The sequence below is a fragment of the Sminthopsis crassicaudata genome, chromosome 1 (assembly GCF_048593235.1).
Source record: "Sminthopsis crassicaudata isolate SCR6 chromosome 1, ASM4859323v1, whole genome shotgun sequence".
NCBI lineage: Eukaryota > Metazoa > Chordata > Mammalia > Dasyuromorphia > Dasyuridae > Sminthopsis > Sminthopsis crassicaudata.
In genome coordinates this window covers 651,064,717-651,077,708 of record NC_133617.1, presented here as the reverse complement: position 1 = coordinate 651,077,708, position 12,992 = coordinate 651,064,717, and the positions used below count along the sequence as shown (strand labels likewise).

Sequence of the window (12,992 nt, the reverse complement as noted above, 5' to 3'; positions counted from 1 at the left end):
CTTAATAAATGCTTACTTATTGATACTATCATAATAATAATTAATTTTCTGTTACTACTACTATCACTTATATTGCTATGAATGTCTAAATAGCCCTTAAACACTAATAAAATAGTAATCTCATTTAATCTTTTAATTCTAATTTAAGTAAGTAGTAATAATATTACTGCTTCCATTTTACAGCTCATGGAACTTAAATAGATTTATTCTATCTTTCTTATTTTATAAGTGAGGAAAGTGAGGCTCAGAAAGTTCAGCAATTTATATCTGGCCCTACTACATTTAGAGTCAAATTGCAAAATGAGATTTGACACTAATCTACATGTCTTTTCACTATACCACATAGTCTCTAATACTATTCAAAGAAACAATCTGTCTAAATGCTTTAAAACAAAACCAATTATTCAGAATCAGGCTCAGCAAGTAAGGCAGATCTATAGAAGTAACTTTATTTAATTAACTTCTCTAACTAGATTTGAAAACTTTTTTTCAAGCTAATACACATTGCCTTACTAATAGCAAACAAAAATAACCAAAGATAGATTATTTAACTCTAAAATATACATATTTCCTGAACCATCATCCATTAAACATTTTTTTAAACTGTAACATTAATATCCATTTTGTCCCAACTTTTTTAGTGACTCTGACTACATGACTGAGCACAAAACATTATTTTAATTGGTCACTTGGTAAAAATAATAATAATGCACACAACAACAGCATAAATTATTTAATGGAAAAAATTTTACTATTGCCATTTTAAAATTAACATTCCACTGAATGGTTGTAGAAGTCATATATGACTGTGACAGAATACTACTTTGCTATAAGAAATGATGAATAGTGTTAGGATTACTAAGTGAGAACTCAGGTTGTCTGGACAGTGACAAGGTGAGAATTCAGGTTTTCTGGACAATTACAAGGTGAGAACTCAGGTTGACTTGATAGAGGGGGCAAGCTCATTGGCTGGGGTGGTTCTTCCCAGAAGCCCTTGCATTATCCCACGCCCATTCTCTGGGAGGATAAAAGACACAATATTGGGCCTGGAGAGCAGATCGGCCTGGAGAAGGACAAGAGCTGGAGGAGATTCAGAGCCAGGGTTCAAGAAGAGGACTCTGCATTGCATCAGGCTTGACGGGGCTCTCTGCAGGAAGGGAAGTCACTTCTAAGGACAAGAGTTAACAGCAACTGCCTGGAGACAACGGTTCACTACAGGAAGAAGAATCTGTCTGAAAGATTTGAGTAGACACAGCAGATCTCTTCCCAGAGAGCGATCCGGCAGCTTCTGGAGACGACAGCTCGCTACACCATTGGATGATTGATTGTGTATTATAACTTTTAGTAGATATTAGAGTCACAAAGAACTTTGAACTTGGACAGCATTGTGTGAGCAGCAGATGCCCAGTTTTTCCACATTGAAAACATCGCCGAGTTTCTCTAGAAGGCCCTTGCCAGGAGGGACCCTGCTTTTCCTCATTCATCATTGTCCGGGTGTAAAAAGCATTTGTTCCCACTGTAGCACAGCGTCTTATGATCTCCTCTAAAGGAGCATCTTTGTCTAATCCCCATATAATTCTTTTGCAAATCTCAGAATAGGACTCAGAAAAAATCTGAAAAAACTTATATGCACTGATGCAAAGTGAAAAAAGCAAAACCAGGAGAACATTGTATATACTAATAGTAATACAACATGATCATCAACTGTGAATGACTTATTAGCTAATCTCCACAATACAATGATCTAAGACAATTCTGAAGGATTTATGATTAAAAATGCTAAGAACTGATAAGAGTCTGAATGCAGATTGAAGCCTTCTTTTTCTTTATTTTTTTGTCAATGTTTTCTTTCACAATACAACTAACATAGAAATGTGTTTTACATGACTGCACACATATAACCTATAAGAAATTGCTTCTCTTCTCAGTGAGTGGGAAGAGAAAGGAGAGATCGAGAGAACTTGGTACTCAAAAGTTTAAAGATATGAAATTTTAAAATTGGTTTTTATAAATAATTGTGTGGAAAATAAAATATTAAATTTTAAAAATTAACACTACATTAAAAGTGGAGTAGTGAATAAAGTGCCGGACCTAGCTGTGTGACCCATGTTACTGAACCTTGATTGCCTCATTTCTTCATCTATCAAATGAATCTGGAGAAAGAAATGACAAACCACTCCAGTATCTTTGCCAAGAAAATCCCAAATGGGGTCACAAAGAGTTGGACACAACTGAAATAAATGAACAACAACAAAAAGATCATATTGTTGATTTTGCCCATACTCTTCCAACTAAGTGAAAATAGTCAAACTAACATACAAATTGCTGTTCACTATATTATACTATATGTGTATATATATATATATAGATAGATAGATAGATAGATAGATAGATAGATAGATAGATATACACACACAAATTTATTTAATATAAGAACATCAAATTAATTTTGCATTTACCTGGGAGAAACTTCAAAGTCTGGAGCATCTGTCTTTCCTGAGAAAAATCCACCATTAGGTGAGTCATGTTATCACTGACCTTTGGTTTCAAAGAAAGGCGAAAAGCTGAAGCCATTGTGACTCTATATATCAAACACAAAAGTAGCATGGTTAAAAATGGAGGAGAAAGCATGGAAGATTACCAAATTAATTAGCAAAATGAATTAAGTGTAGAAATGGCTAATAATTTCAGAAGCTGATTCCAAAAACAAATCTGTCAATGTCCAATTATAATATGCTTTGGAATTCTTTCTAAAATTACACTGAAAATTATAAAATATTTTAATATGAAAAAAATTAAAATTTATTAATGAATTTTGTGATCTTATCAATATTTTAAATTATATATAATATATATGTATTTAACCAAAATTAATATATAATTGTATAAACTTATAAAAATTCATATTCTTATAACTAATCACTATCTACTAGTTACACATTAAATCATACCAAAATCTTATAATACTAATCTAAGTTCTTTTCCCAATTGTCAAAAATTATAACCAAATAGTTCCTTCCATTTATAGTCTGCCTTTTAATATCAATTTACATGAAAATATACCCTCAAAAGAAAATGTAGCTTGGCAAATAGGAGTAAAAAGGTCTATGTGAGAGAGTTAAGTGACCAACAAGTAGAATAGCATTGTACTGTTTTGTAATTAAGGTAAAAATATCTTATTTTAAGGTTGTTTTTAAATTTAAAGATATTAAAAATACTGTTATATTGTTAAAAAAAATAAGAAGAAGCAAGAATTAGTAAACTTAAGACTTTCACAAAATCACAGAATTTAAGTTAGAAGAGACTTTAGTGGCCATATAATTAAACTCACATCTAAAGAATCCACACTATAACAGATCCAACAGGTGGTCATTCTGCCTCTGGCTTGATGACTTCCAAGGAGGGAGAACATACCAATATAGTCCACTTCTGAACAAGTTTAATGGTTAGGAAGTTTTTCCTGACAAAACAACATTTCCATTTTTGCAATATCCACCCAGTTGCTAATAGCTCTGCCTTACAGGGTCAAACTGAACAAGCCTAATTCAAATACTTGAATAAGTCCTTCAGATACTTGAAATTCACTATCATATCTCCTTTCTCCCTTTCCAGTCTTCTCTTTTCCAAGTTGAACATCCTTAGTGACTTCAACGAATATGACATGAATAGTTAGCCCTTCACAATCCTAGCTGCCCTCTTCTGGACACTGTCCAATTTATCTATGTTGTTCTTAAAAGTGTGGTGCCCAGAACTAAACACTATATTCTAGATGTGATCTGAGTATGGTGGAGCAAATTAAATATACAAAATACTTGCATAACTTCATTTAAAAGGTTTACTTATCAATCCAATATAAAAATGGGATTCAGATAGGAATTTATCTAATTTCTTTGGATTTTTTTAATTAATAGGTTATAATAAAGTAGTCCCATCTCTGACACATACTGGTTCTGTGAACCTGAGCAAATCTCTTAAATTCTCAGTGCCCCAGGCAACTTTGTAAAACTATAAATTATAAAACAGTCACAATGTGAATTGGTAGCAGGAATTAGCTTACCCAATTCTAAAAGAATGAAATCATAATAACTGTGAAGATATGTATAGAAGAATTACACATGTTTGGCATAGATTGCTTGTTGTCTAAGGATGGAGGTGGGAGAAGGAGATGGGAGAAGGTGGGAAAAAATTTGAAACACAAGGTTTTGCAGGAGTGAATGTTGAAAATTTTATGCATGAATTTTGAAAATAAAAAGCTAAAAATTTTTAAAAATAAAAAAGAATGAAAGCAAAATCTGGACAAAAAAAGAAAGAAAGAAAGAAAAATAATGTGCTCCTTACTTGGATTTGTAATTGGTGTTTTGCTTTAAAAACCCAGAATATTTTCTAAATGTTACATTTTTCCCTAAAATGCTCATTTTTTCAAACATAATAAATTGCCACAAGCATGAAAAACTAGTTTTCAGGCTGAACTCAGAGAAAGCTAACTTAACCAAGCATGAATAAAAGATGCACCCAAAATACCAAAAAAAGTGTTAAATGTAAGTATCCACTTAATCAGATCAGAATCAAACCTTGAAATCAAGAGATACTTAAACCAGATAGTCTTTATATTATGTAATTTCAAGTCTAGGGAAAAGGTGCTTTAACAGACCAAGGCACAATCATCAAGAAGAGGATCTAGAATTCAAATTCAGTCTCAGGTTCCTGATAAGCACCATTTCAATAAACTGAAATTCTAGTATACAGCTCTCATAGTGGATCAAGTCATAGGTAGACAATTTCTGTATTTTTAAGTAGTTTTGACATCTTAAAATGCTATGTGTAAAGCAATCAAAGTAAGCCTGGATAAATAAATGAAGACTATTAAATAATTTATTATCATTGGTTCCCATCAAACCTAACACTATCTAGAAATTTTAGTTCAAAATGATGAGGTACAATAAAATGTTCTAAAAGGCATTAAACCTTGCATATAAATTCACATCTACCAATCTGTGACACATAAGAAGTAGCTAATCTTAGTGTTTTTAGAAATCATTTTTTAAAAGTCACATTGGAAAGAATTATCAAAATTGTAAAAAAATAAAACTGTATCATTCAACATATATACCTTGTGAAAAATCAAAAACTTTATACAAGACTATAAAATACATATATACACACATGTAAAATATATGTGTAACATTTTATATAAATTATATAAAAAGTACATATATTTTCAAAACTTGAACTTCTTGACTATACTGAACAAGTTGAATACATTTTTAAAAATAAGCCTTACTATCTATATCATGCATTAATACCATACTGTATTGTTTTATCTTATATATTTCAATTATGGCTTAATTTAATAACAATTTTATATTTAAATCTCATATTTTAATTATGGCTTGATTCATTGTAAAAAAAAAAAAAAAAAAAAAAAAGGCAGCTTGATATAATGAAAAGAGTGCTGGCATCTGGAATCCCATCCAAGACACTTTCATATGTAACTATGAATGCAAGCCACTTGACTTCTCAGAGTCTCCATTTCCTTATGTGTAAGGAGATAACATTCATCATATTTACCTGTTTTAGCTATGATGAGGCTTAAAAAAGAATATATATAAAGTACTTTGCTTCTAATATTTAAATGTCTACTAATATGCCTCTCGGTTTATTTGTAATGCCTTAAAATGAACGTGAAGATCACTGGATAAGAGTTAGAATTGAAAAGAACATCAGAGATCATTTAGTCCAACTCCCCATTTTTAATAAGAATATATTCCCCATTTAAATTAATGCCCAGAGAGATTAAATGAACTTGCCTACCGTTACACAAGAAGTAAGTGATTTATAGGAAGAGATATCTTTTGCTTTAGCTGCATCCCAAAGATTTTGATATGATGTCTCATCATTGTCATTATCTTGGGTGAAATTGTTAATTGTTTCTATAATTTGCTCTTTCACCCAGTCATTCTTTAAGATGAGATTATTCAGTTTCCAATTACTTTTTGGTCTATTTACCTCTAACTTTTTACTGAATGTAGCTTTTATTGCATTGTGATCTGAGAAGAAGGCATTTATTATTTCTGCCTTCCTACATTTAATTTTGAGATCTTTATGTCCTAATATATGGTCTATTTTTGTATAGGATCCATGAACTGCTGAGAAGAAAGTACATTCCTTTCTATTGCCATTCAGTTTTCTCCAAAGGTCTATCATACCTAGTTTTTCTAATGTTCTATTTACTTTTTTAATTTCTTTCTTGTTTGTTTTGTGGTTTGATTTGTCTAAATCTGAGAGTGCAAGGTTGAGATCTCCCACTATTATAGTTTTACTGTCTATTTCTTCTTGCAGTTCTCTTAACTTTTCCTTTAGAAAGTTAGATGCTATACCACTTGGTGCATATATGTTTAGTATTGATATGGCTTCATTATTTATGCTACCTTTCAGCAGGATATAGTTGCCTTCCTTATCTTTTTTAACGAGATCTACTTCTGCTTTTGCTTGATCTGAGATAAGGATAGCTACCCCTGCTTTTTTGGCTTTACCTGAAGCATAATAGGCTCTGTTCCAACCTTTTACCTTTACTCTGTATGTATCTCCCTGCTTTAAGTGTGTTTCCTGTAGACAACATATTGTAGGGTTCTGCTTTTTGATCCAATCTGCTATCCGTCTCCGTTTGATGGGATCGTTCATCCCATTTACATTTACAGTTAAAATTACTGATTCTGTATTTCCTGCCATCGTATTATTCCCCAGATTATGCTTTTTCCCTTGACCCCCCTGATCCCCCTCCCCTATATTTAATTTACAGACCCCCCCTTGTGACGCGCAACCCTCCCTCTTTTTTTTTTTTTTTTTTTTAGGATCCCTCCCCCCTCCCTCCACGTCCCTTCACTTATTCTCCTTTTCCTTTTCCCTTTTCCTCTCCCTCCTTTTAATGAGGTGAGAGAAAATTCTCTAAAAAACAAATATGTTAATTATTTACTCTTTGAGCCTCTCCTGATGAGAGTAAGATTCATACAATGATTCTCCCCCTCACTAAGTTCCCTCAGATATGGTGTATTTTCTATGCCTCTTCCTGGTATGTAGTTTCCCTCTTATTATCATTCCTTCCCCTTTTTCTGAACCGACCTCCTTCCCTTTACTACACCCCCCCTTTTTTTCTTTTATATCAGTAAAATCAAATTATCCTTGAGTACTTTTTATATACCCACAACAGAGTTACAGTTCTCAAGGGTTCTGTGTACCTTTTTCTGTTTCTCTTCAGTCTTGTGGATGTAGATCAAATTTTTTGTTTAAGTCTGGTTTTTTTCTTAGAAACATATAGAATTCCTCTGTTTCATTGAATGACCATCTTCTTCCATGGAAAAAGATGCTAAACTTAGCTGGGTAGTTCATTCTTGGTTGCAGTCCTTGATCTTTTGCCTTACGGAATATCAGGTTCCAGGCCCTTCTATCTTTTAATGTGGAGGCAGCCAGATCTTGGGTGACCCTTATTGTGGCACCTTGGTATTTAAATTGTTTTTTTCTAGCTGCTTGCAGGATTTTCTCCTTTGTGTGGTAATTCTGCAGCTTAGCCACAATATTCCGTGGTGTTCTTTTTTTAGGGTCTATTTCATAAGGAGTTTGATGAATTCTTTCAACATCTACTTTCCCTTCTGTTTCTATTATCTCTGGACAGTTCTCTTTGATAATTTCCTGTAAAATAGAATCTAGGCTCTTTTTTTGGTCATAGTTTTCTGGAAGTCCAATAATCCGCAGATTATCTCTCCTAGATCTATTTTCCAGGTCTATAGATTTTCCCAGTAAGTATTTGACGTTGTTCTCCAGCTTCTCATTTTTTTTGTTTTGTTTGACTGATTCTTGGGTTCTCTGTGAATCATTCATTTCTATTTGTTCCATCCTGACTTTTAAGGAGTTATTTTCTTCTTTCACAGTTTTTAGTTCTTTTTGTAAATGCCCAATTTCGTTTTTAAATGAATTATTTTGCTCTATTGAATTTTTTTCCATTTCCCTAATTTTTTTTTGAGAATTATTTTCTTTTTCCAATTCAGAAATTCTATTTCCTTGAGACTTTTTTATCTTTTCCAATTCAGAAATCCTACTTTCCTGTGTTTTTTTAACCTTTTCTAATTCATAAATTTTGTTTCCCTGCATCTCCTGTGAATTCTTTATTTTTTCCAACTCCAATTTCAGGACGTTGTTATTCTCTATCATAGCTTCCCTTTCCTTTCCCCATTTTTCTTCAATCTCCCTCAATTTTTTAAGAGTTTCTTCTAGGAGAGAGTTATGTGATGGGGGGCAGGGATCGTTCCCCTTTGGGTTGTTATCTGCTGACTCTCTGCTGTTAACTTCCTCGGGGTTGGATACCCGCTCTTTCTCTGTATAGAAGGAATCTATAGTTTTTCTAGCTTTTTTGCTCATATTTAAAAAAATCTTTTGGGGTCTGTCCCTGGGGTAGGAAATTATTTATTTACTTCTTTACCAGCTTCCTCCCAGACTGGATGGATGCAGCGGCTCCTGCGCCTGAGCTAAGATAGAGCTCTGGGAGAGAGTTTCCCACCCCCTCCCTGGAAGTGCCTCAGAGGTGATTAGCACTGCTGTGCTTCGAGGGCATTGAATAGTAAAGACAGCACAAAGCCCAGCCTATGTGTCCGGGTGGGGCGTGGATGTCTGCAGCAGGTGACGTGGAAAGCCCCTGTGCTCAAACTGGAAGTGTCTGCCAGAAACCGCGGTCCCTAGTTCAAAGGTTCTGCTTCTCTGGGACTTCCTGGAGCTGAGTTCCACTCCCTCCAGCTAAGCTAGGCAGTGTGTGTTGCCTTGGGCCGTATCCACCCACTTGTCAGTCTCTTAACTATTCTCAGGAGGTAGCTGAGGCCACACCCCCTGGTGCCGAGATCTGCTGAGTCACCACCAGGGTCTGGGGAAAATCTAATCTGAGTTTTAAAACACCTTGGCTTTCTCTTCTGAACTGCTAAATAATTAGCAGAGAAGAGCTAACAGCCTGTGCCAGATTCCTTTACCTCAGTGGCTTCTCTGATCCCAGAGCCCTTCCCAGCGCAATGGGCGCAGTGTGCCACTACCCCACCATCTGTGCTGGTCTCTCTTATTCCTCCCCTGAGAACTGACCTTTCCTGTTGAAACTCCAGATTCTCTTCAGCTGGTAAGTCGTGCTTCCAGTCCTTATGGTATCTATCCGTCCTGAGCTAATTCTGAGACTTAATTTATCTAATTGGTTGTGAGGGAGTGAGGACGTTCACAGAGACGTGTGTTTCTTCTCCGCCATCTTGGCTCCGCCGGAAGAGATATCTTTTAATGGATGATCAAAGATCTAGTCAAAGGACCACAGATACCTACTACTCCAAATTCACTTTATAGTTGAGGAAATTGAAGGAGAGAAAGATTACTTGATTAAAAGCTTGAACTAGATAAGTCAGCTAGGTGATACAGTGGATATAGCACCATCCCTGACGTCAGGAGGACCTGAGTTCAAATATGACCTCAGATACTTAATACATATTAGCTGTGTGACACTGGTCAAGTCACTTAACCCCAACTGCCTCACCAAAAAAAAAAAAAAAAAGAATTAAACCCTGAACCAAAGCCTCTCTGACTCAATCTATATCTATACATATTTTTAAAAATATACACATTTTATAAAGAGATAAATATAGATTGATAGATTTAAAAAGTAACTTTCTTTCTAATATACCACAATGGCTACTTTTTTTCACCAAATAGCTTTCCATATCCCAAAAATAGAATTGCAAATATAAATACTGCTTGAAATTTGCCAAATTACCTTTCACCAATTAGTAACATTTCTCTATCAAATTTACCTTCACCTCCAACCCTCAAACTCCATTATTCAACTCAGGATTAAGACAAATATTCCTATGCTCTGAAGCCTGAACATTGCACTTCCATCCCTTGCCTGACTGTCCAATAGCAACTTGGAATCTTTGCTATAAAGGACAAGAAAGTAAAAGAAAAGAATCTTCTGGCACTAAAAACAGTTGGAACTTTTCATCTACAATCAACAATGTGGTTGGTTAACACTCCTGGAACATCATGCCCCAGTGAGGATAATGTGATCACTTGAATTCTCACCATCATTCTATGTTTTGGATACTAAACACCTTCTTAACTCCATCCTTCTTTCTCCCCTTTGATTGGAGAGTAGGGAATAATTTTTCTCTAAGCTTTCCTTTAAAGATAACTGGGATCTGATTCTTTCATCTAACTCTCCACTTTCCATTAGCTCGGTTTAACTCCACAAAACATCCTGTCCTCATGCCAGGTAGCCTATCTCCTCATTTCCAGCTTTTTTTTGGCTTCTGTCTTTTAATACTGTAAGCTACTTGAATGCAGTGAACTTTGTTTTTCTTACTTATATCCTTATTTATATCCTCTTAGCATAGACCATAGCACATAGTACACACAAATAGTATGCATTTAACAAACAATTACTGAACTGAATTGAATTTATCTTTATTAATGGTAAGAAATATATCTTGTACCTTAAGTTGCTGTCTTTTTTGCCTACCCAGGGTCTTAGCTAAGACAGAAATGCATGACAATAACCCTTAAATAAAAGTGTCTTCTTTGAAAAACATACACAATTTTTAGTAGATTCAGTAAAAGTAACTATATATACTCACACCTTCCCCTTATCATATATCCTATGTCAATATAAACATTGGAATATTGACTCATCTATTACCTCACATCTCCTTTATCTTTATTCAGTTCTCTGTCCCAACGCGTCAAACATTCTTCCAGAAAAATCTATCTCTGCCATCATATAAGTGTGAGATCATGACTCACAACTCTTTCCTTGGTGAAAATAATGTCTCATGTGTGTTTAAGATATTTGGGTATTGCAAACATGTTAACAATAGGCATCTAGAAAACCCATTCATATATTTTCTGAAAAAAAAAAAAAGTCTTCAAAATAAAACAAAGAAACTGAAGAATAACAGTAGGACCTAATGACCAGAAATTTAATCAACTCAGAATCTAACAATCATCCCTGCTGTGCAAATGAAATGAAATCCAAAAATAAGCCTATCAGGCAGAAACAAAACAGGAAGTTCATGGGCAGTCCTCTTTCAAATAAGAAAAAAAAGCAAATCAGGCTTTTTTTTTTTTTTTTTTTTTTTTTTTGCCAGAGAAAGTTCTTTGTCCTTCCTACTCAAAAAGGACCTAAGACATCAGGAAAGTGATGTCTTTACTTGCAAACGAATTGGATTTGTTGGGGATGAGCTATGCAAATTCTCATACTCTCCTCTGGAGCCATCTGGGTCTAGTGGAAAGACATATATGAAGATGACTAGAGATAGCCCCTGATGTAGTGGGAAACCTTGGCCTTTTTAAGCTAAGTAAGGTCTTTCCCAGGTATCAGTTTGTCTGAGGCAATGCCCATTCACTGATTATGAATAGGTAAGAAATGAGACAAAAAATGGCCTCTTTCACTTAGTTGAGAAAAATCAATCTGAAAAGAGAAAACATTCATGATTCCCTACCAAAACAGTTATTTACACTCTGAACCAACAAAATCCAAACAAAAACTAAGTGAGACTTGGACTGGGATCTATTATTGGTCAATCAGTGAAAGCTAGAGTGATCTGGATTTAAGACAAGGTCAAGTAGCTTCATTTGAATCCCAATGGACTTGATCAAAGCCTCCATTTGAATCCCAATGGACTTGATCAAAGCCTGGGTTTCCAAGGCTGTGTTTTAAGAAATCATAAATAAAACTACATGGGGCAAAAGATCTAATTATCCCAAGGTTTTTTTTTAATGATAGAATAATTAAGCAGGAAAAAGTAAAAAAGAAAACTGCCCATAAACTCCAAGATCTCATGTGAGGTATCAGCAGTCAAAATTTACATTTCTTTGGGCAGAGCATCCAGGGTAAGGGTATGATTCCCTATGTGAACAAAGGGAGAGGAGAAAAAAAGAGGGAGAGAAGGAAGGAAGAAAGGAAGGAGGAGGGAGGGAAGGAAAGAGGAGGAAAAGAAAGAGGAAGGGAGGGAGGAAGAGAAGGAGGGAAAGGGAAAAAGATGAAAAGGGAGGGAGAGTAAGGGAGAAGAGGGAGAGAAAGGAGGAGAAAAGGGAAGGAGGGAGAAAGGGAAGGAAGGAAAAACTGTTTTTTTTCTCCTCTTTTATATTCTTTGTTCAAAGAAACTGAGTCACCAGGAAGAAAAGCAAAGTAGGGACACATTGAGATGTAAAAGTGACATTATCAATAAAAATTTAAAATAAAATATGGTAATTGGATTAGGTAAACTCTTAAATCTATAACTTATATTTTTGTCAATTTGACCATCATGGATAACAACTTTTAAGAGCATAAAGATGTCAGGTATCCAAATAGCCTTTTGACAACTTTTTCAGTTCATGTCAAAAAGAACTTGTATATCTTCAGTATCTCCCTTTTCACCTTCATATATACTGTATTCACATATACAACCCTCAAAAATACTGTAACATTATTAAGAATATAAGTTCAAAGATGCTGGTCCCCTCCAAATGAAAAGTACTAACAATATAATAACTAATAATAACAACTGTTATCCAAGTCCAAAGTCTTTAACTGTGAACACGATTGCTAGATCTTGGCCACTGTTAACAACCAAGAAATAGAACAAGTGCCCTTTATTCTTCTGTTCTTGAATATTTTGGCTAAAGCCCTCTCATATATAGCTTCAATTCTAAATTATTACTGGCTAAAACCCATCCCTGATTATGGTTCCCACACAGCATCATATAAGTTAAAACACTTGACACCTTCAGAATAAGCTCCATAACAGTTTCCATATGGATATCTATAAAGATTTCAAAGAACTGGAGTCAAACACCTTTTCCTCCTCTTTCCCAGTTCAGCATTTGCTGTCATGGAATGACCGTAAGTGTCTAAATGTTGTTACTGTTGGCTGGGTTCTGCATTCAGTGGCTAGTAGTCAACAAAATATAAGTCCTTAAGATGCTATATAGTAACA

At 34.6% G+C, this 12,992-nt stretch overlaps 1 protein-coding gene across 5 annotated transcripts in view; it reads right to left on the bottom strand.

Moving 5' to 3' along the window:
* Positions 1-12,992, bottom strand: part of FSD1L (fibronectin type III and SPRY domain containing 1 like) — a 95,817-nt gene that overhangs the window by 36,761 nt on the left and 46,064 nt on the right. For all 5 annotated transcript variants that reach the window (XM_074282975.1, XM_074282973.1, XM_074282974.1 and 2 more), the window contains exon 6: positions 2,460-2,581. In XM_074282975.1, the coding sequence (XP_074139076.1) occupies positions 2,460-2,581 (122 nt within the window). The remainder of the gene's footprint in view (positions 1-2,459; positions 2,582-12,992) is intronic.